General features: G+C 38.8%; 1 protein-coding gene across 2 annotated transcripts in view; it reads left to right on the forward strand.

Moving 5' to 3' along the window:
* Positions 1 to 11657: 11657 nt before the first annotated feature.
* The window catches only part of LOC128369061 (cystatin-B-like), a 302893-nt gene continuing 290042 nt past the window's right edge, over positions 11658 to 24508 (forward strand). Inside the window, exons 1-3 of one of the 2 annotated variants that reach the window (XM_053330021.1) lie at positions 11658 to 11782; positions 11938 to 12039; positions 13018 to 13181. In XM_053330021.1, coding sequence (XP_053185996.1) covers positions 11717 to 11782; positions 11938 to 12039; positions 13018 to 13146 — 297 coding nt within the window. In that variant the 5' untranslated portion in view covers positions 11658 to 11716 and the 3' untranslated portion in view covers positions 13147 to 13181. Of the gene's footprint in view, positions 11783 to 11937; positions 12040 to 13017; positions 13651 to 24508 lie in introns of those variants that run through there. The other variant, XM_053330020.1, reaches the window with a different exon arrangement.

The raw sequence follows: 24508 nt of genomic DNA on the forward strand, positions 1-24508 counted from the left end.
ACTCGCTTTGCTTGTGCGTCATGCCACGCTCCAAGGACCGAGCACGGTTGTCCATGCTTGAAGAGGAAAAGAAAAGGGGTGGGAGGGGAAAGTAAATACATTCAAGATTCTGTATTTGATTTTTGTAATAAGTGGCAGAGATGGAAGTTGAGGCGGACTTTGTGAGCAGCGTTGCCCCCTGTGCTTTCAGGGCCAATTTTGATAGACAAGAGGTGGATTCTTACAGTTGATGGTCATCAAAAGGCCAGGTGGTGATAACTTCTTGTGCTCAGCTGCAAGGATCTCTTCATCACAATGTCTTAGGAAAATGATGTGACTGTACATTGATGTGATTCTTGTATGAGACATTGGCAATGAAAATGTGACTACACCGGGAAAAGCAGCAGAAAGGCACGAATCAAGGCCGAGTGGAGTCATAGCGGAACCACTGCAACCCAAAGAAAGTGCAATACATTCATACCTCATGTGATGTAAATTTAACAAGGATCAAATATCCCCGATTATATCCTCAAAAACACGCTCTCTCCTTTTAATGTCATTTATTTTGGGTTGTGTGCATTGATCAATCAGGGGAAAAACAGCAAATGTAGTCATAATGTCATTAAGCCAAAAAAAAATTATCTGCCAGTGAATACATTATTCAGTTTGACAGTTAATTTTTTGTTGTTGTTGTTTTTTGCATATGTTAAATTAGTTTTCACAAGGAACTTGCAAACACTAGTTCCATTTCTTATTTATTTAGTGTTGTTCAAGTGTTCTGTCTCTTCTGTATGTCTTGTAAAAAGAGCTTAAGTCTTACACAATGTTCACTATTCATGTTTTTTTTTCTTTTGTATAATTGTCATTTACATTGGCATAAATGATTTTGTTGTAAGAAGTTTTGTGTACAATACAGCACTATTTACTATTTATAATAAACTATATAAAAACACAGGTTTTGACTTTGAATGGGTCTCACTCATGGGATACCAGGGAAGATTTCTAGAAATCTGTGGATTTTTGAAACCTGGTTAGATTTGACATTATAAGCTACTATTACAAAAGTACACATCGAGCCTATTTTATGAGCCAATTCCAGTATTTTAGACTATATCTTAATGTAATTAATTTTAGATGAACATAATTATACATAAATAAAAGCTTCCCTAATTATCTTCAACAGTTTTATTACTAGAAGTGTAGAGGAAGCTTTTAAACACTATTTGAAGCTTCATGTAAGGAAATTAAATTTTCTTTCTTTTTAAACATGCCAGCTGTTTTTTACCTATCCATAAGGACAGTGACAACACCTACTCTCTGCGAGTTGTGCATCTAATGCACACTCCTAGAGCACTAAATCATAAATGTATCCGCTTTCATAAACACTCCTTTTGGACAAATTCCTGCTCCCTAGGGGCTCCTTCACACCCCTTAATGACTAAAGCAGAGCTGCTGTAAATTATATAAGCACAGCAGCCCACAGGCACACTGGGACATCAGTCACTGACATGGCTGTACAGGGTTCAGAGGCTTTTGGCTCTCATTGCCAAACAGAAAGGAACTGTTCGCCCAGTTGGCAGACTCTTCAAAAGGTTATAGATATCAGCGGTGAGTTTTTATCACTCCCTCTTTTTTTTCATTCCCTTCTGGAGGATGGAGGGTATGCAGCTGCTCATGCCAGTCATGGTATATGTCTAAAGTGAGGTTTTGTAAATATTTTTTCACATATCTGTATTTGTGTGTAAATATGTTTGTTTACGCTCAGTTCATGTATCCAACACGCCCAACGATAAAATCAAGGCAAGATCACATTTCACCATTTCACTATTATCTTTGCAGTCTGCAAATGATTATTATCATTTTTTTTTTTTCATTCGTTTATTTTATTTTATTTTATTTTTTACAAGTGCTCAACTTGTAAGACACAATGAGTGAGAAAGCTAAAGGGGTTGCTTTGGAGTGGAGTGTCAGTCAAGCAGCAACACACTGGAGACAACTTAACCTCTGACCCCAACACTCTTTGAAATGAGTAGTCTACTTGACCGGAGCTGACAACAATCCAAGAGTCTCTGCAGCTTCCAAGCCCCCAAATTGAAAGTGAAGGAAAGAGCACAAAGAGGACAGGGTTGAAAAAGGAAAAGGTTTCAGATAGGAAAAAGACTTGCAAGGTTGAGAAAATACTTTCAGCCAAAATATTCTGGGAGAAATGTAATCTTAGCCTACAATTCTGTACAAATCATACTCAACAGATGGTCATGTTTGTGCTTCTATGATCGTTTGGTTTTATCCAATAGGAAAGAAAAGGATTGGACTTTATCTCTAAAACGCTGGCTTATCAAGACTCTTGAAGAGTGTGTGGATGACTCACAGCGTGCCTTTCCTAAAGTGGTCTAGTGCCTGCCTCACACTCTTTCCATCTGTAGTCCTTACTCAGCCCTGTGTCTTTCCCTACCATTTTTAAAATTTCACTTTGTTTTGATTCTCTGCTCAGCGTCTCATCCACCATTGTTTTTGAAATGAAACATATGAACGGGACCCTCCTGCTTTCTCTACTCTCCAGATGCCAGCAGATTCTTGAGGACACTGGTGTCGACATCGATAGGGGCAAAATCAACAGGACTGTTTCCAGCACCACAGTGAGCCCTGTGACCAGCACCAACTTGATGTACACCGTCTCCAGTTCAAGGGAAAGCTACGACAATGCTTACTTTTACATCCTGTTTGTCATGTTGTTCTACTCCTTCCTTGCCATGACACTTTTTGTGTGCTTCATAGGCAGCGATGAAGAGCAAAAGGACCCCTCTGAGGAGTTCATAAGTCCTGGGCAGCCATCAACACAAAAATTCAACACAGGCCACATGGCAGAGAACTTTTACTTTGAAGAAGAGAGCTGCCTGTGAGCCACAAGCTTTCTAAAGAGAGGGAGGGAGGGAATTAACGCATGGGGGATGTTTTGACAGTCACCAAGCCAGAAAAACGTCAGTGTGGACTACTCAGGCAAGACCTGCTAGTGATTTTGCAAAACCTGTAGTAAGTTCATTTTTCCCCTTTCCCCCCCTTTCCAACTGACAATCAGAAATCTCACGCAAGCAGGCCGGCAGGCAGGCAGGAGGAGACGGCTGCCTCTGATGATCTGAGAGAAGGGTGGAAACATGGAGAAGTGTGGGTCAATGGCAGGCCGGAATCTCCTCCTGTGAGGCCCAATCAGGATCAATAACACCGGAGCCTTCGACATGCACACACCACAGGGAAGCAGGGATACCTCAACAGACTGATGGCGTGGACAGCATGGACACCGTTTGTGTGTGTGTGTGTGTGTGTGTGTGAGGGAGGGAGGGGAAGTATTGACCTGCCATTGCATTTTCCATTCTATAATAATATAATTCAGTTTGAACAAATCAGATTACTCAAATCCTGAAAGAATCTGTATTTTACTATAGTTTATGATCAAATCATTTATTTTAGATTCCTATTAGATTTGAATATTTTTACATACATTTTTGTTGATTAATAATTGTGTCTTGCTGCTATGTGGGAGTGCCAAACTGAATTTTGTTGTGTAACTACAGTGACATTAAACTTCCTTATGTCCTAATTGTGGGTAAGTGATTGTGAGAGTCTGAATATAGGGTGCAGTTTCACTCTATGATGGCCAATATTTTGATATTTCAACCAATACTCTAAGCAACATTTTTTTTTACAGAATAGATACAAGATATCCTGACAAAATGCGCATGCTTACAAACATTGTTCCTGAATAAAATAATATGACACACACTCTCAAATCGGCGCTAATTAGAGCAAAAACTTTGCAATAGTCAGGGTCGAGGATTGAACGACATTCCTTTGCCATTACATTTGTAATTGATCTTTGAAGGAGTGGACGCGCAGCTACAGGGTCCGCTTCAACCTCTCGGTGACCCCATATGATCTAAGTTTACAAAGCTGTGGCGAAACGTGAACCCGAAACTCGGCCTGTAGAATTAACTTCAATTGCCAAGCAGGATCATGGAGAGGAGCTTAAAGAGAACACACGCTTCTGATTTGCACCACACACCACACAAGGGGAGGACGCTTCAGATTAGCGGACCCGGCAGCTGAGCAGGTATACAGTATGATTCAGGCCCACAAACGCATCAAAGACATAGATTTACATATTTGCATTTGTATTGGCTCTCGGCGCAATTAAATCTCCGGGGTCAAAGGTGTTCGGGGACTGACAATGCTTGTCTAATTTGAACTATCCGCTCCTAGAGGTTATGCCGGTCCCTGAGGCCATGTGGAGCTGTTTCCTCTTCTCTCCTCATAATTAAATTTTTGTCTCATCCTCCTGCCTTGAAGTTCTGGGGTCACAACGTGTAGACCATACCGAGCCAAACAAACACTACCTTGATGTTTTGGGCGAGCCTGGCCTAAAAGGCTTAATTCGCACCAGATAGTGCAAACTGAATAATATCATTTTAAGTCATTATGTTGCTTATAACTGAGAGTTTTCTTTCTTCATTTAAACAATTAGCTCTGATATGATGTTGTGCAGTGCGTTTCCACAGCTATATCCATTGTGTTGTACATACACTGATAGCAAACTACATCACAGCTTGGCTTGGTAACCTCTGTGTGCAACTTAAGTCCAAACTTTTGCGACACATGCAGACTGAATGGAATGTAATAGGTGTAAAACAGCACCCATCCCTTGTCCCCTGTTCTAAAGCAAGCCCGCAATTAATAACTAACACATCCCATGTTCTATACACTGTGTACCAGCTACTGCCATAAGGGAGGAGGTTTATGAATAGCTAAAAAAAATAAAATAAACAAAAAGAAAAAGAAAAAAAAATTAAATAAAAATGTTAAATGGTGGCAGATAAAATAAGGAAGAAATTGGTGTAAAAACCAACAGAGCTTGGAGTTTTAAGTAATAGCGACAGTGTATTTTCCTGTCATTTTGACTGGGTTAATGTTTTATTATCATTATGTTCTAAAATATATTCCTTGTTACAGATGCAGCATGTGTGGACGCCTGATTCAAATTTCCAACAATGTTGGACAATAAAGTGAAGCTTGAATCCTGACAGAAATTTAGAGACGGTTTCTGATACTTAGTGTGAGAGCTAAGACACTGTGCATGATGGGTAATGTTGTCTCCCTGTGATAGGCTACTGGAACTTCATGATACCTACTTTGATGATTGGTGCATTAAAGCTTCCGATATTGCATCTTCATAATAAAACAGACTTTTAAGTGAAGAATCACTATTTGGGAGTCTAAAGAACAAAACAACTGCTGCTTCACTGACTGTGCCTTCCTCTGTGATGATGATGGTCCCACAGTCTGAACATGGTCAGAACTTTGGTCGGAAACTGTGGATATGCTGTCACCTGCTGGTGGACATATGAAGCAAACAGTATCCAAGAGTGTTTACTGACGGAAACTGTCAAAAGCCTGAAGTGGTATTGAGCGTGAACAGGGGTGGCATTACATCACTACTGAGGATTATTTTTAACCATTGGATTTGGTTTTGGAGTAAACTTTGATACAAGAATATATGTGTTATGTCAAATATGAGTTTTTGAAAAAGCCTCGGCATAAAATCCTGATTATCTCCCTCCCCAACATATAGTTTGTATTGCCAATGCTTTGTGTTGTACTGGGTGCTGTGGGAGCAGACTGTGGATAATGTGGTTGTGCTGCCATCTACTGTTTTAGATGTAGTACTGTTACTGCCAATATGAATCCAATTAAAAGGGAAAATTCTCAAGCCACAGTATCTGATGTTTGCCCATTTTCATAGAATTTGAAAACTTAATTACCAGTTACAAGTTATGTTACAAGATGTAACAGATTATCTTGTAAACACAAAATACATGACAGTCAAACCACACAACACAAGGAAGAAGCCATACTTGCATGTTCCAATTTGAAGTTTATGTAAATTTGTATCAGAGAACTGGAGCCAAAAGGCAAACACCTGTTTAAAGATAAAAAATATCTTTATAATTTTTATTCATAGATTTAAGAATACACCAAGGTCAGAAAACTGATCTGGAGGTCCACAGGTAAAAGTGTTTCAGTTTATATTGTTTATTCACACTTCTGTCAAGAGTGATTGATGATACATTTTTCTTTCTGTGAAGATTTTTTTCTGTTCCATGGACAGATAATGAGATACTGACAGTCTAAGCAAGAGAAAATGTTGTTTGTACACTTATGACTCCAGTGACTGGGTCACTGCAAAAATGTAACCACGCTGCATATTTATTACAAGGAAGTTCTAAGTAGTAAATCTCCCAGGTGCAAGCATTCAAACACAAGTTATAACCAAGTGCCAGCAACATTTTTAATAATTCTTTATGTATTCTCAGACTGAGAATAAGGACAATACTGAGAATCTCAATATTCTCTAAACACACTGAGTGTATGTTTATTTGTTAGTGTGGTATACGGCATAGGTAAGTTTATTTTTCCTCAGGTTCCCTCCTTCCTCAGGCTCAAGTTCCCAAACCTGCAAATGATCAAAAAACCCAAAACAAATTAAAAGAAAAAGCAACATTATACTGCCAGGCTGATGGTACTTGAAACACATACCCACACACAGGCCTGTACTCACACCCTCATCACAAATGCAAATGCCCGGAAGCTAGAGCTGTCCATAAGAGGCTATTTAAACAAGAGAAAAAATAAAAACACATTTTAACAGTTGTTGATTGACTGCTGTCAGTCAATGCAAGCGGCAACTACTTTTAACTTTTACATTTTTATTTAAAACTAATCTTTTGTTCTAAAGGTCTAGTCAATGGATAATGGGTGGGGTGTGTTATACTGTTACACTTTTGCTGTTTAACTAAAGGTCTTTGTTTAAAAGTTAACAAATAACTGTACTTGCGTTATGTGCATTCCCATTTAGATCACACTGCCAATTCATGCAAGATGAGATGGGACGAATCACTGATTGTTGACATACAAACCTCAACTCAATTTCCACTTACTCACTTTCTTTGGAACTTTCAACCACACCATACAAACTTAAACAGTTGGTGTATGCTCAGTTGTCACAGAACTCTAGATGTTCAACTATTCCATTAATCTGAGCACTTTGAGGGCTTCTTGTCTAACATATAGCAAAACTGTTATGCAGCACTAGGTTTGTTTTTGCTAAAATTCACTCCCAACTTTCTACTTATATCTCATATAGGCTATATAAATAATTTTTGGAGAAAAAAAAGACACACTACCCTCAAATTAACTTAACAAGATTATTATTCCAAGCCAAGATTCCCTTATTATTCAAAAATATGTATTACTCTAATTATAATGAAAATAATCAATAATTGTCTTTGTCACATAACCGTCTTAAAGGATAATTACTGTTTTTTAAAACCTGGACCTTATTTCTAACATATTTCAAATACGAGCATTTACTCACCCAGACAACTTTGGTGTCATTTGGAGTCGTTCGGACGAAATTAACTCCAGTGGAGCGCCGCGTATATCCATATAATGCGAGTACACGGGGCACCGATATATAACACATTATCTGCCGCGAAACTAGTTCATTTTCCCAATATTTTGTTATGATACGTTAGTGCTATTCCCCTGCATGCACTACTGCCTCTGCTAGCCCTGTACCAAGATGGCGGCGCTTTAGGCAAGCCTCTCCACAGTCAATGTGGCGTCTATGTATGGGTCAACCTACAGACCCCGGATGTTGATTGGTCTGGTCAAAGTGTCAGCTCCTCCGGCAGTTGCTTTATTTATTAATAATGAACAAAAGGTATGTAAGAAGGTAAGAAGGCTTTAAACTAGCGATTGAGACCATAAACACATTTTGAAAACGTTTACTGAGGTTAGAAAAAAAAGAAGTGAGAAGTTGGTGAATTCTCCATTGACTTGTATTGGGACGGAAGTCCTTTTGACACCAAAACGGTCACCCCCTGGTGGCCTTTTGATAGAATGCAGTTCTAAGTTACTTCCACGTTGGCCTCATTCCAGAGGACTGGAACTCCCTGCCTGATAAGCACATAGTGCAATGCTACATGCTACTGTGACCGTAAGATAAACAGGATACAGATCAGTGGTCTCAAGTCTCACGCAATGGCCATGAGACTCACGCATTCAAGTCAGTTCTCACATTTCTCACACTGAAATGCACCACACAGAAGTACATGGGGAGTGAGACCTCTGCACTGACTTCATACAATCCCAAGTTAGCGCCAATCAGAAGCACCCCCCCTCCCCCCTCCACCACACTTGCACGTTCATATACGCGCTGTACCACACACCTGTCATTTGTCACGCTGAGAAAAGATAGATCCCAGGGCACAGAAATCAATATATTATATACAGAAGGTAATCCAGACATCCCAACTCTCCCATATTGCATATTGATAGCGGCTCCCTGACGCAAATGAGATCCAATCTCCAATCTCCCGGAATCTGGAGTGGACAATCAAGGGAGAGACGCTAGAGAGTGACTGCGCAAAACCCTCCCCCTCCGGACGGGAGGTCCGTTTGGGGGGGGGGGGGGGGTAATCTCACGCCACACTTTTCATTAAATTTGAGAGCCCTGATACAGATAGAGACTCCTCTGAAACCACACACACGCACACACACCCCCTAGCAACACGTCCCCATGACGCAGAACTTTGAAAGGTCACTCCGATGCAGAATTATAAATCAGCCTTTAGTCATCTTTTTCTTTTCCCAGTTTTCAGTGGTTTCAGTGTGAAACAGCGTCCCTCTGGTGTGTAACTGCTTTTTAATGTTGCCAAGCCTTTGTGGTCAAAGAGTGTTACTGCACCAGACGAACTCATGTCGAGTCCAGCAGGAGACACGACACTTAAAAAATGAAGTGTCCTATTATCAGTCTATGATTATCACATGCGGTTATTATAACAATGCCGCGAAAATGCAAATTGATCGAAAGTGAATTGTAAAGCAAACGTATTGCACTCTGGCCTCACAGCAAACAGTCGAAAGTTTATACAATGTAAGTGAATTCGAGAGTTAGCTAACGTTAGCTTACTTTTTGTTGTTGTTATCCCTGTTAACATTAGCCAACCAAAGCAGCGATGGAGAGAGGAGACGAGGAGCTTTGTCGACAAACAAATTAAAGGACCATGCCAGCAACAACCGCAGTGGAACATTATATAATAGTGTTCATGACACCTTTATGGAATGTGATACTCCAATATGGTAAGACTAGTTAAATATTTAAGCCACGCCCGCTAATCGTGTATCCATGGGTGGTTTCTGTGTTAACTACTGTCTCTACATGGTTGACTGTGTGTTCCTATTATATAGAGGTTATTCATTTTGTTTGTAACATGAAGCTGTTGTGTGTTAATACTGCTGTCTACACAGGCGCCTATTTATAATTAGGATTTTCTCAATTTTTGTATTTTTTAATTTATCATTCAGTGTGAGAAAGTGCCCATACAGAGGGCCTAACCATACTGTGGTTGCTTGTGAGAGTGTAGTCATCCGTTTTTTTGAGTTACTAACGTTAGCCTTAATGATTAATGTTCGCCATCAAGTTGAGCACAAATAAAACTATTAGTCATGTATTTGATACATGCATTGGCACTTTGATGTATGCACAAACTTTGCATTTAGTACTGAAAAGCACCTTTATCAAACTACATGCTTTGTACTACTGTATTTTGTACACTAAGATACACAATAAGCACATGCAAGCCATGTATCTCTGATATTTCTTTTCTTTCATTTTGATGTGAATGTAATTCTGTTGTTCCTAAAGTTCTTCCTTTGAAATTACAAGGAACTTCCATTTTGTATTGATTTCGGCGGCCCCTGTGGATGTAAGTGGTAGTGTTTCTCGTAATGGAGACTGCGTTTTCCATGAGCACCACCACCTCCTATCATAAAGATCTTGATCTGGCTAGCTCATGCGTTCGTTTGGAAGTGGGTCAAAGAAAGGTCAAACTTATTTTTAATGCTTTTTTTTGTTAAACTCAGTTTGCAGGATGCGTAGAGATAAGGTGATGTAGATTGTTGTGGCTATTTAAGATTAATAATTGTTAATATGACAATGGTGAAAGAAAGTAAACTTTGCTTTAGTACTGCTCATACACATGGGCTACATATAAGCCTACATCTAACAGATTTGGTTGCTCGGTATTAGTAATGTTGTTGAGAAAGCTTAAGTTATCAACATTCCCTAGTAATATTATATCCTCATAAATGAGAAGCCAACAGCATAGCTTGATAGCAAGGCCAATGTAAAATGTTACTTTTTAAGCCAGTTGTATTACAGTAATGTCCACTGTGACCTGTACCTCCATGGACTAAACAAACGCTCTTTTAGTGTGCATGCTGTTTTATCTGATTTCACATGAAATCTGATCGCCAATTACAATTAGCCAAAGAATGAAAATAACTAATTTTTACACAATTTTGGTTCCATATTGCATCAGTAAATGAATGGTGTATTAATGTAGTTTTATATAGTAATAATATCTCACTGAGTGTGGAAGACCTTGATAATAAAGTCTTCAAAAATGGAGACAATGCTGAGAGATCTGCAGAAATATGCTCGTTAAGATAGAACAGTAAGAGAGAGAGAGAAAATAATGGAACATGTGAGTGTGCATGTGTTCACTCCAACTTCCTCCTGTCTGCTCCTGCGAATTACCCCCATACATGGAGTTGAACTATAATGAATGAAAAGGAGAAATAACAGAAGAGGAAAATGAAATAAAACTGAGAACATCTGTTTCCAAAGTAAATCATCAGTTAAGTGTTTGATGGTTATGTAATTGTGCTTCAGAATGTAACTGCCGTAAACCAATAAGAAAATAATGTTTATTTCTCTCATTTACTGCTTTGTTCGCTTAACTATTGCTTGCTCTCCTTACTTGACCACTGCTGCACTCTCTCTCTTTTCTTTTCTTTTTAAAAATGAGTTCCGAAGCTGATAGCAAAGCCTAACTTTACATTTAACGTCATGAAACAAACCCAATTTTCTAAACTGTGACCCATGGCTCTGATTGGCAGTTAACTTTTACTGGCTCTGGGTCATTGGTTATTTCCATGTCCTTGTAGTTGCTTTAATATTAAGGTTTCATAGTTGTGTTCCACAACAATGACATTTTAGTGCAAAAGGGAATTTCTAAGATGACCTGTCTGACTTGCCTGCTGAACAACACCACTGCTAAAATTAGTGCTTTTAGTTCAAGTTAATGTGAATGGTCTCTGGTTTAATCCTTATTTTTTGGGGAACTGTAGATTTGCCAACCTGCTATACAGCAGAAATTACAGTTAAAAGAGGAAATACAAGGAAGAAGAAGCAGGCACTTGAGTCATGTCATGAGTCATCTGTCAGCCTACCAGTTTCTTGTACCAAAATTTGTCACTGTCACCAGTGTGCTGACTATCATGGTCAGCTGTCATATCCAAACCCACCTACGCCTCAGACTAACCCACATTGTCTGTAGAGAGGGAGATCAAAGAAGAATATTGAAATACATGTTTTTTGAATCCTCTGTTAAATGGCTTATGCTAGAAAAAAAACAAAAAAATGTTCATAGTCATTTGCAACTCAGACTTTATTTGTTTTTAGCCAGTTTCTGATAAAATTAAATGACATATCCTCCCCTCATGCTGATGGTACACTCCATAATCATATGATTCATTGACTGAACTTGTCTTGAACACTTGACCAGACGCAGTTGGTTTTGTTCAGTCTTGACACAAATTTTTACCACTGAAAGCTGTCAAAATGATGACTGGAGGGCCCGGGCATACAGTAGCTGCTGATGAAGAAATTCAGAAGATCTGTGAAGGCGTAAGTAGAATAAAGTAAACTGAAATATATATATATATATATATAATTTTTTTTTTTTATCAGACTTTTACTCGACCTGAAAAGGGTTTAGTTTCCACACACAGCTAACAAGGCCTGTGATTCATTCTGATGTTGCTCAACTTATTGTAACTCAGATGAAGCCCTACGCAGAGCAGAGAGCAGGAAAGTCCTATGATGTCTTCATCGCCAAGAGTTACAGGAGTCAGGTTGTGTCTGGGACCAACTACTTCATAAAGGTAATCAAAATGTACATGGCTACAAATAATTGCATTACAGACCCGCAAGATATTCATCTTGTGCGCACAAGAGCAAAAAATTTGGAGTCTTTGGAGACCCCATGCAAACCAGATTGATGAATAGTAATAACGTATTCTCTATATAACAACATGATCAAGTAAGATTTTGCTTTAACTTTACTGTTTTGGGCAAGTGTCACTGTGCTCAGACTAATAGCAGACTAATGGCGCTTTTCCACTATCCAGTTCTAGCACTACTTGGCTTGGCTCGGTTTGGTACCAGGAACAACTTTTTCCATTACTTCATAGTACCTACTCAACGTGGGCGGGGTCATCATAGCACGGCTGCGCAAAACTGCTGTGACTTCGTTTTATACGCCACACAAACACATAAACAATGGAAGCGATGGTGTACTCTCTGCTCTGCCTGTGCCTTTTGTCACACACAAAGCAAGAGAAGAGAGCCGAATCGCTTTAACGCTGTTGCCAGTATTTAGAAATGGCGGGTTTGATTCTTGTGTCAGACGGCTCATGACTCTTCCAGTGACGACTCTCCGACCAATCAGTGGCCATCAGTCTGTTGACGTCACATTTTAGTATCGGCTCGGCCTGCTTGGAACCTTGCCAGAGCAGGTACTAAGAAAGTACCAGTTACCAGGTACTATCCCTAATGGAAAAAAAAAAAAAAAAAACTCAGTAGAGTCGAGCCGAGTAGTCCTAGAACTGTAGAGTGGAAAAGGGCCATATGTTTAGCATGCAGCAGCTTAGTAGCCCCATATGTGACATTGGCACTCCCATTACCCTTTGACTTCGTCACACAAGCTTCTGAGCACTGACGGAGGAAGTACAAATCTTAGACATACTTGTTTTGAAAATAAGTAATAGTTTGCAAACAGCTTGTTTCTGCTGCCCCCTAGGAAAAAATCAATGAATGCAGACTCAAGGATTTCATGAAACTTTGCTTTTACTTGCTTGTAGGTGCACGTGGGAGGAGAGGATCACGTTCACCTGCGTGTTTACAAAAAACTCCCATGTAATGGAGGAGGCCTGGAGCTGAGTGACATGCAACAATCCAAGAGTCACCAGGACCCTATTGAGTACTTCTAATAGTATCACAAACCGAGCAAAGTATCCTATCAACAGTCTACGGAGCCCTTCTGGTGACATGGTAAAAAAAATAAAAATAATTGTTGTCACGAAATAAGTGTAACGCCACAATTTCATATTTTTTTTGGGACCATGTCACCAGAGGGGTTCCGTAACAATTAATACCAAAATACTTAATTTTTTTTATCTTGGCTCATTATGTGAAACCAGTGTTGTTCCTGTTACTAACATGTAACAACATTCTATACATCATGATGTTAGTAGATGATAGAATGTCAAGAACTGTCAATAAATAAAATAATAAATAAAAAAATGAATCAGATTTGCTGTGACTCTGTTTTCCTGGGTGATTTCTGATTTTTAATAGCTTCATGCCAGTGTTTTAGTTTTAGTTTAGTTTATTTGCACATAAAAAATGAAATAAAATATATAATACAAAAAACCCCAATACATGCAGATTTGTTGAGATTAGTAAAATAAAACAATAACTAACAAAAAAGAATAGTGAAACATACAACCAAAAAAACTTAAGAATAAAGAAATACAGACAAATCCATACAAAAGCTGAACAAAACATTAAAAAACTAATAAAACTAAGAAAGTTGTGTAAGAAAGTTCACAATTTACCAACACATAGAATATAATAATGAGAGCGGTGATGCAGTTGCATTACTTTATTGATCCAACAAGAAGACTATGGTTAATTTCTTAAATTATTTTAGGCTGGTGGAATTTCTGTTGTGATCTGGTAAATGATTCCAATGTGTATGTATTCAGCTGAAATTTGTTATGAAAAAGGCTATTACAAGACATTTTTGCATGGACGTAATGAAGACAAACTCACATTTGTTTCCTTACTGAGCATGAAGCTGTTTATGCTGCTTACACTGAAAGGAAAAACAGTGAGGGGCTACCTTTACCTGAGTGTCGCAATTCCCACTTATAAATGCCTTTAATAAGTACACAACAAGTCCACTCTACAGTTTGTAAGGGATGTTGGCAGAGAGATGTTTTAAGTTAAATTGTAATTTATTATATATACTGCATCAGGATTAAAACCCTCTCCGTCCAGTTATGGTTTGAAATACTTCCCAAATTATTCATTACAGAGGGTTTGTGATTGTGGATATTAAATTAAGTTTCTAAATGTGATGCATTTTTATAGATTAAACTATTCAATAGTACATAAAATGAGTCCCGCCTTGAGCAGCTAAATCAAAACATGTTAATACAGCAAAATTTATAATCCAAGCAAGCAAGACCCGTAAAAACACAAGCAAAACTTCCCAACAAAATTTTCAACTTAACGCTACTTCGATTTCGGTGAATATGCAGGGAAGGAAAATTATGTATCATCATCATCATTTCCTTTCACTGTGGCTACATTAGTTCCATTAGCCCTGGTGTACATGTACAGTAGGTGGTGCTGAGATTATGGGGTTGGGATTGTTTGGTTTCTGGTTTTGCAGGAAAAAAATGTGACACTCGGTTGTCATGGTCATTCATAGGGCTCGCATTATCTTTGACTCAGGAGCAGATGAGTCACGTAAGATACGAATTCTGTATGTGTATTCTGTTTGCGGTATGTCTTAAGGTTGATGTGATGCCTTATTATGTTGACTAACAGCCTCCTGTTTTTGCGGTTTGTTGCCCATCCAAATTGCTTACTGTCAGGGATCAAGCAGTAAGGCAATGAGGAGATAGGAATATAGATTCAAAAATAGGGTTTTATTTACCCAAAAATGAAATCTTTTACAAAAAGCAAAATTGTTTGGTGTGGCTGGCTGCAAATTGAATTAACCTGTGTAGAAAATCAAACTAAAGTGGAGAGTGAGTGGGCTAGATTTTACCCTGTGTGGCCGTGGTCATCACGCTTACTCAGCCTGTACTGTACTGCACACAGCAACAGTAACATTCATAAAACCTGAAGACAACAAAAAGAAATTCCAACTTCCTTAAAATCCCACTGTGCAGTGTACATGTCTCCAAGCATCATCAAGCATTGTATTGTCTGGGTCCTTTCTGTTCCCTTCTTTCTCATTTAATTGTTCACACCAGACGACAAGTTCTGCTGCTTTGCAAATAGCAGCTTGTTACACATGAGAAATAAATTGCACCCCACAAATGGGCCCAGAGCTGCCCATTTGCACATTATTAAACATTTCTGAGAGTTGTGCAGTGTGCTGACACAGTATAGTAGTAGTAAAACTGATGCTTCCATCAGTGGAAACATGTGTCCTTACTCAGGTGGGTTTGTTGTTTCTGATGGTCAAGGTACAGCCTTTACAGTTCTGTTGGAGATAGGCTTGGGATAGAAACTGTAAGAGAGAAGAAATTCACTTCATTATACAAGCTACAGGCGTAAGTAAGTTTTTTTTTGTGATACTGTAACTGAATGAAGAATATTGGGAGAAGGTTGTATGCATTTACATCAGATAAAGTCTTTAAAATCACATCTTCATTTTCCTCAATAAGGGATAAAATAGAAGCCTCTAGGTGAAGAGCCATTATTTGACCATCTGAAAAAAGAAAGGTGCAAACAGAAATGTAGTTAACAGCTTGCATGATAAAATACAAAACTTAAAATGGCCATGTCACTGATTGTACCTTTGCCAGAGCTGGTAATGGTGCTGGAATCTGTTATTTTGTTGGAAACTCCAGATGTGCTGCCATCTACTGGTAAAGATGTGGCACTAGTTGTACCCAGAGTTGTACTGGTTTCTGCCGTTGTTGATCCTTAAACAAACAAGTACAAGGAAACTGTCAAAAGACTGAAGCTTTGTTTCGAGTGACACAAAAGAGGTGAGGCAGTAAGAGGAAGGAACATCTCTGCTGAACCACTAAACGGAGATCCATCATTTACTCACAGACACAGATCCAAACAATGCACAATAAAATGTTGTTTCACAGTGTTGTCAAACATTGCACAATTTTTTTTTAGCAAGAATACATGCATTGTATTCATGATGGCAGTTGTGAATTTTTGAAATAAATTTAGCGTAGACAATAACAACTACTGACCTGTCGTCATTGAGACATTGAGCCATGATGTGGAGGTGGTACTGCTGCTTGTGCTGGGTGTTGCGGAAGAAGAGACTACAGGTGATGATGTAGTGCTTATATCTGGTGATGTAGATGTGTTACTGCTTGTGCTGGGTGTTGTGGAAGAAGAGACTACAGGTGATGATGTAGTGCTTATATCTGGTGATGAAGATGTGTTGTTGCTTGTACTTGGTGTTGTGGAAGAAGAGACTACAGGTGATGATGTAGTGCTTATATCTGGTGATGAAGATGTGTTGCTGCTTGTACTGGGTGTTGCAGTCACAGATACTATTGATGAAGTTTTGTTAATATCTGCATGTGTATAAGTAGTACTGCTGTTTCTTGTACTGGGTGCTGTTGTTGATGCTTGGGTTGTGCTCATACTTGGTTGTGAAAATGTAATATTGTCAGATGCTGTTGTTGTAGACACTGTGGATGGCAAAGTTGTGATTATTATGACCAAAATCTCATATCCTGTTATAGGTCATTTCATATCCCAAAAATGAAACCTATCCTGGTATAGCACAATTTTATTCAACAAATAGTATAGTTCAGTAGTCCATTTGCTCCCCTATCTATGTCAAACTCAAAAGTCTGTCTCAATATTATGCCATACACTGGCATACTGAATGTTTGAACTTGTGTACCTTTCATATTCAGCTTTACTTACGTTGTGTGCAGGCTATCCTGTAGTCAGAACAGCAGTCATTCAGTGTGAGGCAGATCTCGTCACAGTAACACCCCCCTCTGTTACAGCTGTTGTTTTGACCAGCGCAGCATAACACTGGTGGACCTGTACAGCCTGAAGCATAAATCGAAAGCTGTAGTCATTAAACTGAAAGATCAACATTGCATTGATTTGTAACTGTTACTACAGCATATTATTACAAAGTTACTCTGGTGAAACTACTAATAACACATCTTGTGTTACAGAAGTTAATGTAGATAGTTTTGCAGTAGTGGTGAGAGCGTTCTGTGAGATATTGCAGTTGTAATGAAACATTTTGTGAGATAATTGGAGTTTATTATTGTGGTGATGAGGCTGGGGGTGAATATATTGCATGGTAGGGGTGAGAGCAGGGTTAATACTGTATGTGGTGGTGTGGTGGCTATTACCTGTTGGACTAGGAGGCGATGTTTGAGCTACAAAATGAAAAGAGGAGGAGACATGTGATGTAATTTTTACTGTCGCCATCTTACATTTTAGGAATGCTAAGCTAATTTTTGCCAGCGGAAAAACATGTCATTAAATCATTAAAACAAACAAAAAAGAACATTCAACATATTAAAATGTGTGTTTTAGTACAGAACTGAAAACATATTGAAAGAGTGATGGCTACTGATACACCTTTACTCTGTGGTTCTGGGGATACACCATGGTCACACTGCCTAACCAATGTAGTAATCATGTCTCTCTGCTGTAAAGTTGGGCATTTTAACATGGGGTCTATAAGGATCGACTCGCTTTCGGAGCCAGACTCAAGTGATCATAAAGTTTTTGGCTTTTCTGGGTTGGCTTCATTTTTCAGCTCTGGAGGTTGCTGCTAAGGTGAGCCTTTGCCTTATTTCAAAGTGTAAGGTGGATTTGTCAGTGACCTACACTATATTGCCAAAAGTGTTTAATATGACGTCAGTAAACCCTTTGCAGCTACAACAGCTTCAACTCTTCTGGGAAGGCTTTCCACAAGGTGATGAGGCTGGGGGTGAATATATTGCATGGTAGGGGTGAGAGCAGGGTTAATACTGTATGTGGTGGTGTGGTGGCTATTACCTGTTGGACTAGGAGGCGATGTTTGAGCTACAAAATGAAAAGAGAAAGAGACATGTGATGTAAGATGAATTTGGGGAAAACAGCATTGGTGAGAGCAGGGTTAATACTGTATGTGGTGGTGTGGTGGCTATTACCTGTTGGACTAGGAGGCGATGTTTGAGCTACAAAATGAAAAGAGAAAGAGACATGTGATGTAAGATGAATTTGGGGAAAACAGCATTGGTGAGAGCAGGGTTAATACTGTATGTGGTGGTGTGGTGGCTATTACCTGTTGGACTTGGAGGCGATGTTTGAGCTACAAAATGAAAAGAGAAAGAGACATGTGATGTAAGATGAATTTGGGGAAAACAGCATTAAAGGTGAGCCCATAGATTGTAAAAAACTGGATGTAACCACTGTGATGGAACCCATTGGTTTATGGACTCCTGTTTTGAAGCCATGACTTTGCATTTTTACTGTCGCCATCTTACATTTTAGGAATGCTAAGCTAATTTTTGCTAGTGAAAAACATGTCATTAAATCATTAAAACAAACAAAAAAGAACATTCATCATATTAAAATGTGTGTTTTAGTACAATCAAATGCTGAAGACTTTTTTAGGGGACCAAAATGTTACAGTTAAGTTTCATAAACTGAACACATATTGAAAGAGTGATGGCTACTGATACACCTTTACTCTGTGGTTCTGGGCATACACCATGGTCATGCTGCCTAACCAATATAGTAATCATGTCTATCTCTGCTGTAAAGTTGGGCATTTTAACATGGGGTCTATAAGGATTGATTCGCTTTCGGAGCCAAGTGATCATGAAGTTTTTGGCTTTTCTGGGTTGGCTTCATTTTTCAACTCTGAAGGTTGCTGCTTAGGTGAGCCTTTGCCTTATTTCAAAGTGTAAGGAGGATTTGTCAGTGACCTACACTATATTGCCAAAAGTGTTTAATATGACGTCGGTCCACCCTTTGCAGCTATAACAGCTTCAACTCTTCTGGGAAGGCTTTCCACAAGGTCTCGGAGTGTGTTTATGGGAATTTTTGACCATTCTTCCAGAAGCGCATTCGTGAGGTCACACACTGATGTTGGACAAGAAGGCCTAGTTCTCAGTCTCCACTCTAATTCAGCCCAAAGGTGTTCTATCGGGTTGAGGTCAGGACTCTGTGCAGGCTAGCCAAGTTCATCCACACCAAACTCTCTCATCCATGTCTTTATGGACCTTGCGTTGGTGCACTGGTGCACAGTCATGTTGGAATAGGAAAGGGCCATCCCCAAACTGTTCCCACAAAGTTAGGAGCATGGAATTGTCCAAAATCTCTTGGTATGCTGAAGCATTCAGAGTTCCTTTCTCTGGAACTAAGGGGCCAAGCCCAGCACCTGAAAAACAACCGCACACCATAATACCACCTCCACCAACCTTTACACTTGGCACAATGCAGTCAGATAAGTACCGTTCTGGCAACCGCCAAACCCAGACTCGTCCATCAGATTGCCAGATGGTGAAGCGACTCCACTGCTCTAGAGTCCAGTGGCGGCGTGCTTTACACCATTGCATCTGACGCTTTGCATTGCACTTGGTGATGTATGGCTTGGATTTAGCTGCTCGTCATGGAAACCCATACCATAAAGCTCTCTATGCACTGTTCTTTAGCTAATGTGAAGGCCTCACTTAGTGACTTTTTGCAGCCGTTTTATGCTGCTCAGCACACGAAACACGCTACAAACACTGTACATTATATCATCAGCTAAACTATGGAAATTTAGTCATATAGTAAAAGTGTTTGAACATGTTAATAGCGACATACAGAGAGACAGCTGTACAGCTGTACTGTCTCACTGCATAGCATGCCAGCTTAGTAAGGCGAGTCATTGCGCAATCCATGGTGAGGCTCGTCTCGCTGCTGCCTCACTGCGTGTCTCTTTTCAGTGTTTGATCAGTACATGTGAAAATTCAGCGATTTTGAATTAAAAATAATCCGAAACTGGTAAAGTTAGGTAGAAAATAACGTTATAGTGCAAATCACTGGACAAATACAACCATTTATTATTTTTTTCATTTTTAAGTCTTTTTCCATGATAACAGGTGAGGCACGGCCTCACCTGCCTCCCCTGACCGCACATCACTGGATAATAGCAATAAAATAAACCTCAATTTAAAAAAAAACAAAAAACATGCCATTCTGTGTCTCAACTTTATCAAACTGTTCAACATGAAATGCAGTATTTCACTCACCAAAAGATGGAGGTACAAACCCCAACAGGTAAACGATGTACAATGTAAAACAATCCATAACTCTGTGGCTGTTGAGTTTAGTCAAGTCTTATCTATACATGCAGATCAGCATTGCAGACATTCAGGAACACACACACACACAGTACACCTCTGCCAACAATGATGTAGTTGTCTGCTAGAAGGAAGCAACTGTTGTTTTCAGATAATATCATGTGACAGAACTTCCTTGAATATGTTTTCTTTTAGTAATGATTTACTCCAGTTTCACAGTTAGATAATGATTACATCTTATGTAATCTCAGTAATGACTTTCTTGAGTTCTGCAGGAAGATAACTTGTTGACTTGATGACTTTGTGGAGAGAAAACTTGATGAAAGGCAACACAAATCTAACCAGTACATATTTATTATAACAATGAAGATTCATCAGACAGACATGTACAGTAATGTCTGTCAGATACACAATATGACAAAAGTGCAAGCTATATTTAAGTGAACATTTATTGCACAGTAAATTCTGTTCTAATAATATCAGATGGTAATAAATAATCCCTTTTGTCGTGCATGTCCATGCATATCTCATTATACACAAAGTAGTTACAATAATGCTATTACTGTGTAAGATACAGATACAGTATGCGTAGCTGTAAGAACAACACCTTGGAATAAATAGTCTGCATAACAACAGCAACAGCAAAATGTAACTGGAGATGGGAATTGATAAAGTTTTATTGATACCAATGCTTTACCGATTCTGCTTGTCAGTCCAAATCTTTGTCAATTGCCTTATCAATTTCTGATACATTTTTTTTGTGGAACAAAGTAGGCTTACACAGATTTTCAGTGACAATACAACTGTTTTATTACCTCAACTGATTATCAGTGACCTGCTGATGAATATTTAAAACATAACTGGTAGATAAGATAAATGCATTGCAGGCAAAAGTTAACTGCATTAATTAATTAATGAATTAATTTGAAAGCATCTTACAGTCTCCTTCCTCTATGAGAATAACAAAATGAGGGGGAGGCGCAGTGCTTTGCTGTCATTAACATTATCGTTTCTGTAGTGTGTGTTGGTCAGCTGGTTTTGTTTGCTGGAGTTCACTGTGCTCTCCTAATGTTTGCCCCTGAGTGACGGCGTTCACAGTTCACAGTATACTTCACAGATAATTATTTAACTAAATGCTTGCAACTGCTGCCATTCTTGAAAATTAACTACAAGACAGTCAGGAGGCAACAGTGTCCTCACAGATGAGTTCTGCATTTTCCATTCTATCAAAACCACACGCCTGGGCATCGATAAGAGGAATTTATAAGCTCTGAGGCATATGATTTGGATAGATCGGACAATGTGGAACTGGTTCTTGATTCCCATCCCTAAAGCTGACAGCAAAGCCTAACCTTACCTTTAAAGTTATCAAACAGAGAGAATCATCCTCCCCTACTTCTAAACTATTACCCTGACTCTGATTGGCAATTCACTTGGCCTAAACAAACCTTTACTGGCTCTGGGCCATAGGTACTGTCAGATTCTGTTCTTGTAGTTGTTTTAATGTTATTCTTTCATTGTTGTATTCACCACAATGTAAAATCTTACTTCAAAAGATGACCTTTTTTTATGAAGGTAGACTTGTGTCTTTATTATTCAATCAAAAAAAGGTTGCTTCAATGAAAAAATATATTTTCAATGAAACAACCTTCACTTCAATCAAAAAAAAAAATTTTTGTGTTTGGGCCATATTATGGGTAGGACATTTGTGTCTTTATTATTCAATCCCAAAAATGTTGCTTCAATCAAAGAAAACATTTTCAATCCAAAAAAGGTGTTCAAATGCAAAAATAAAATTGTAAAATTGTTTTGTTTTTTTTGCTATAATTTCTATTTTGTCGTAAACCACTGCCTATTTGTTTTGTTTCGCTATTTTAACATGTTCGAAATAAACTAAACTAAAACTAACAAAAAATGTTTGGGGGTCTCAAATTTTTCTTCTTCATTCAAACATTGTTTTTCTTTGATTGAAAAAGTTGAAGTGAAGTTTTTTTTTATTGAAAATATATTTTTTGATTGAAGCAACCTTTTTTTCATATGAAAGGCTAATAAATTGGTTGGGCACTAGTCTCATCCACTGTTAATGTTCTTCCAACATAGTATAGTTGACACTGTCGGGAATAAAGCTAATTTTGGGATAGCAAATTCATAACACATGTCAACAATATGAGCAAGATGCAAGTAAAGAAGTATCCTGTTTGCATTATGTCGACTATTACAAGTGATGTGATGCCTTATTACGTTAGGTAACTGCCTCCCAGTGTTGTCGTTTGAGTTGCCCATCCACAATGCTTACACGGCCTGTACTGTACTGCATATAGCAACAGTAACTATAATGTTCAAAAAAACTGAACACGACAAATGCATGAAATTCCAACTTGCGTAAAATGGACTCAGTGAAATCCCACTGTGCAGTGTACGTCTCCAAGCATCACAGTTGTATTGTTAATGTCTGGATCCTTTCTGTTCCCTTGTTTCTTATTTGATTGTTCAAGTGTGTAGATGTAAGGTGATCAGAGCATCGGGTGACAAGTTATGCTGCTCTGTGAATAGACAGCAGCTTGTTACACATGAGAAATTAATTGCACTTCATACATGAACCCATTAAACTTTATTTCTGAGAGTTGCACAGTGTGTTACAATATAGCAGTAGTAAAACTGATGCTTCCATCAGTGGAAACATGTATCCTTACTCAGGTGGGTGTGTTGTTTCTGATGGTCAAGGTACAGCCTTTACAGTTCTGTGGGAGAAGGGCTTGGGATAGAAACTGTAAGAGAGAAGAAATTCACTTCATTATACAAGCTACAGGTGTAAGTAAGTTGTTTTCTGTGATATTATAACTGAATGAAGAATATTGGGTGAAGGTTGTATGCATTTACATCAGATAAAGCCTTTAAAATCACATCTTCATTTTCCTCAATATGGGATAAAATAGAAGCCTTCAGGTGAAGAGTAATTATTTGACCATCTGAAAAAAAGAAAGGTGCAAACAGAAATGTAGTTAACAGCTTGCATGATAAAATACAAAACTTAAAATAGCTGTGTCACTGATTATACCTTTGTCGGAGCTGGTAATGGTGCTGGAATCCAGAGTTGTACTGGTTTCTGCCATTGTTGATCCTTAAACAAACAAGTACCAGGAAACTGTAAAAAGACTGAAGCTTTGTTTCGAGTGAGTCAAAAGAGATGAGGCAGTAAGAGGAAGTCACACATCTCTGCTGAACCACTAAACGGAGATCCATCATTTACTCACAGACACAGATCCAAACAATGCACAATTAAAATTTTGTTTCACAGTGTTGTCAAACATTGCACAATTTTTTTAGCAAGAATAAATGCATTGTATTCATGATGGCAGTTGTGAATTTTTGAAATAAATTTAGCGTAGACAATCTCAACTACTGACCTGTGGTCGTTGGGACAGTGGATGCTGAATTGAGCCAGGATGTGGAGGTGGTACTGCTGCTTGCTGTACTGGGTGTTGTGGTAGAAGAGACTACGGGTGATGAAGTTGTGCTGATATCCTTTAGTGTAGCTGTACTGTGACTTGTTGTACCAGGTGTTGTGGTAGAAGAGACTATGGGTGATGAAGTTCTGCTGATATCTGTTAGTGTAGATGTACTGCTGCTTGTTGAATTGCGTGTTGCGGTAGAAGAGACTATGGGTGATGAAGTTGTGCTGATGTTCTTTAGTGTAGATGTACTGCTGCTTGTTGTACTGGGTGTTGCAGTGGAAGAGACTATGGGTGATGAAGTTGTGCTGATATCTTTCAGTGTAGATGTACTGCTGCTTGTTGTACTGGGTGTTGTGGTAGAAGAGACTACGGGTGATGAATTTGTGCTGATATCCTTAAGTGTAGATGTACTGCTGCTTGTTGTGTTGGGTGTTGCTGGTGATGAAGTTTTGCAGGCATCTTTTAGTGTAGATGTACTGTGACTTGTTGGACTGGGTGTTGCAGTAGAAGAGACTACAGTTGATGAAGTTGTGCTGATATCCTTTAGTGTAGATGTACTGCTGCTTGTTGTACTGGATGTTGTGGGTAATGAAGTTGTGCTAATATCCTTCTGTGTAGGTGTACTGCTGCTTGTTGTACTGGGTGTTGCAGATGATGGAGTTTTGCTGATATCCTTCAGTGTAGATGTACTGCTGCTTGTTGTACTGGGTGTTGTGGGTAATGAAGTTGTGCTAATATCCTTCAGTGTAGATGTACTGCTGCTTGTTGTACTGAGTGTTGCAGATGATGAAGTTGTGCTGATATCCTTCAGTGTAGAT

The sequence above is a fragment of the Scomber japonicus genome, chromosome 12 (assembly GCF_027409825.1).
Source record: "Scomber japonicus isolate fScoJap1 chromosome 12, fScoJap1.pri, whole genome shotgun sequence".
NCBI classification, from domain to species: Eukaryota; Metazoa; Chordata; class Actinopteri; order Scombriformes; family Scombridae; genus Scomber; species Scomber japonicus.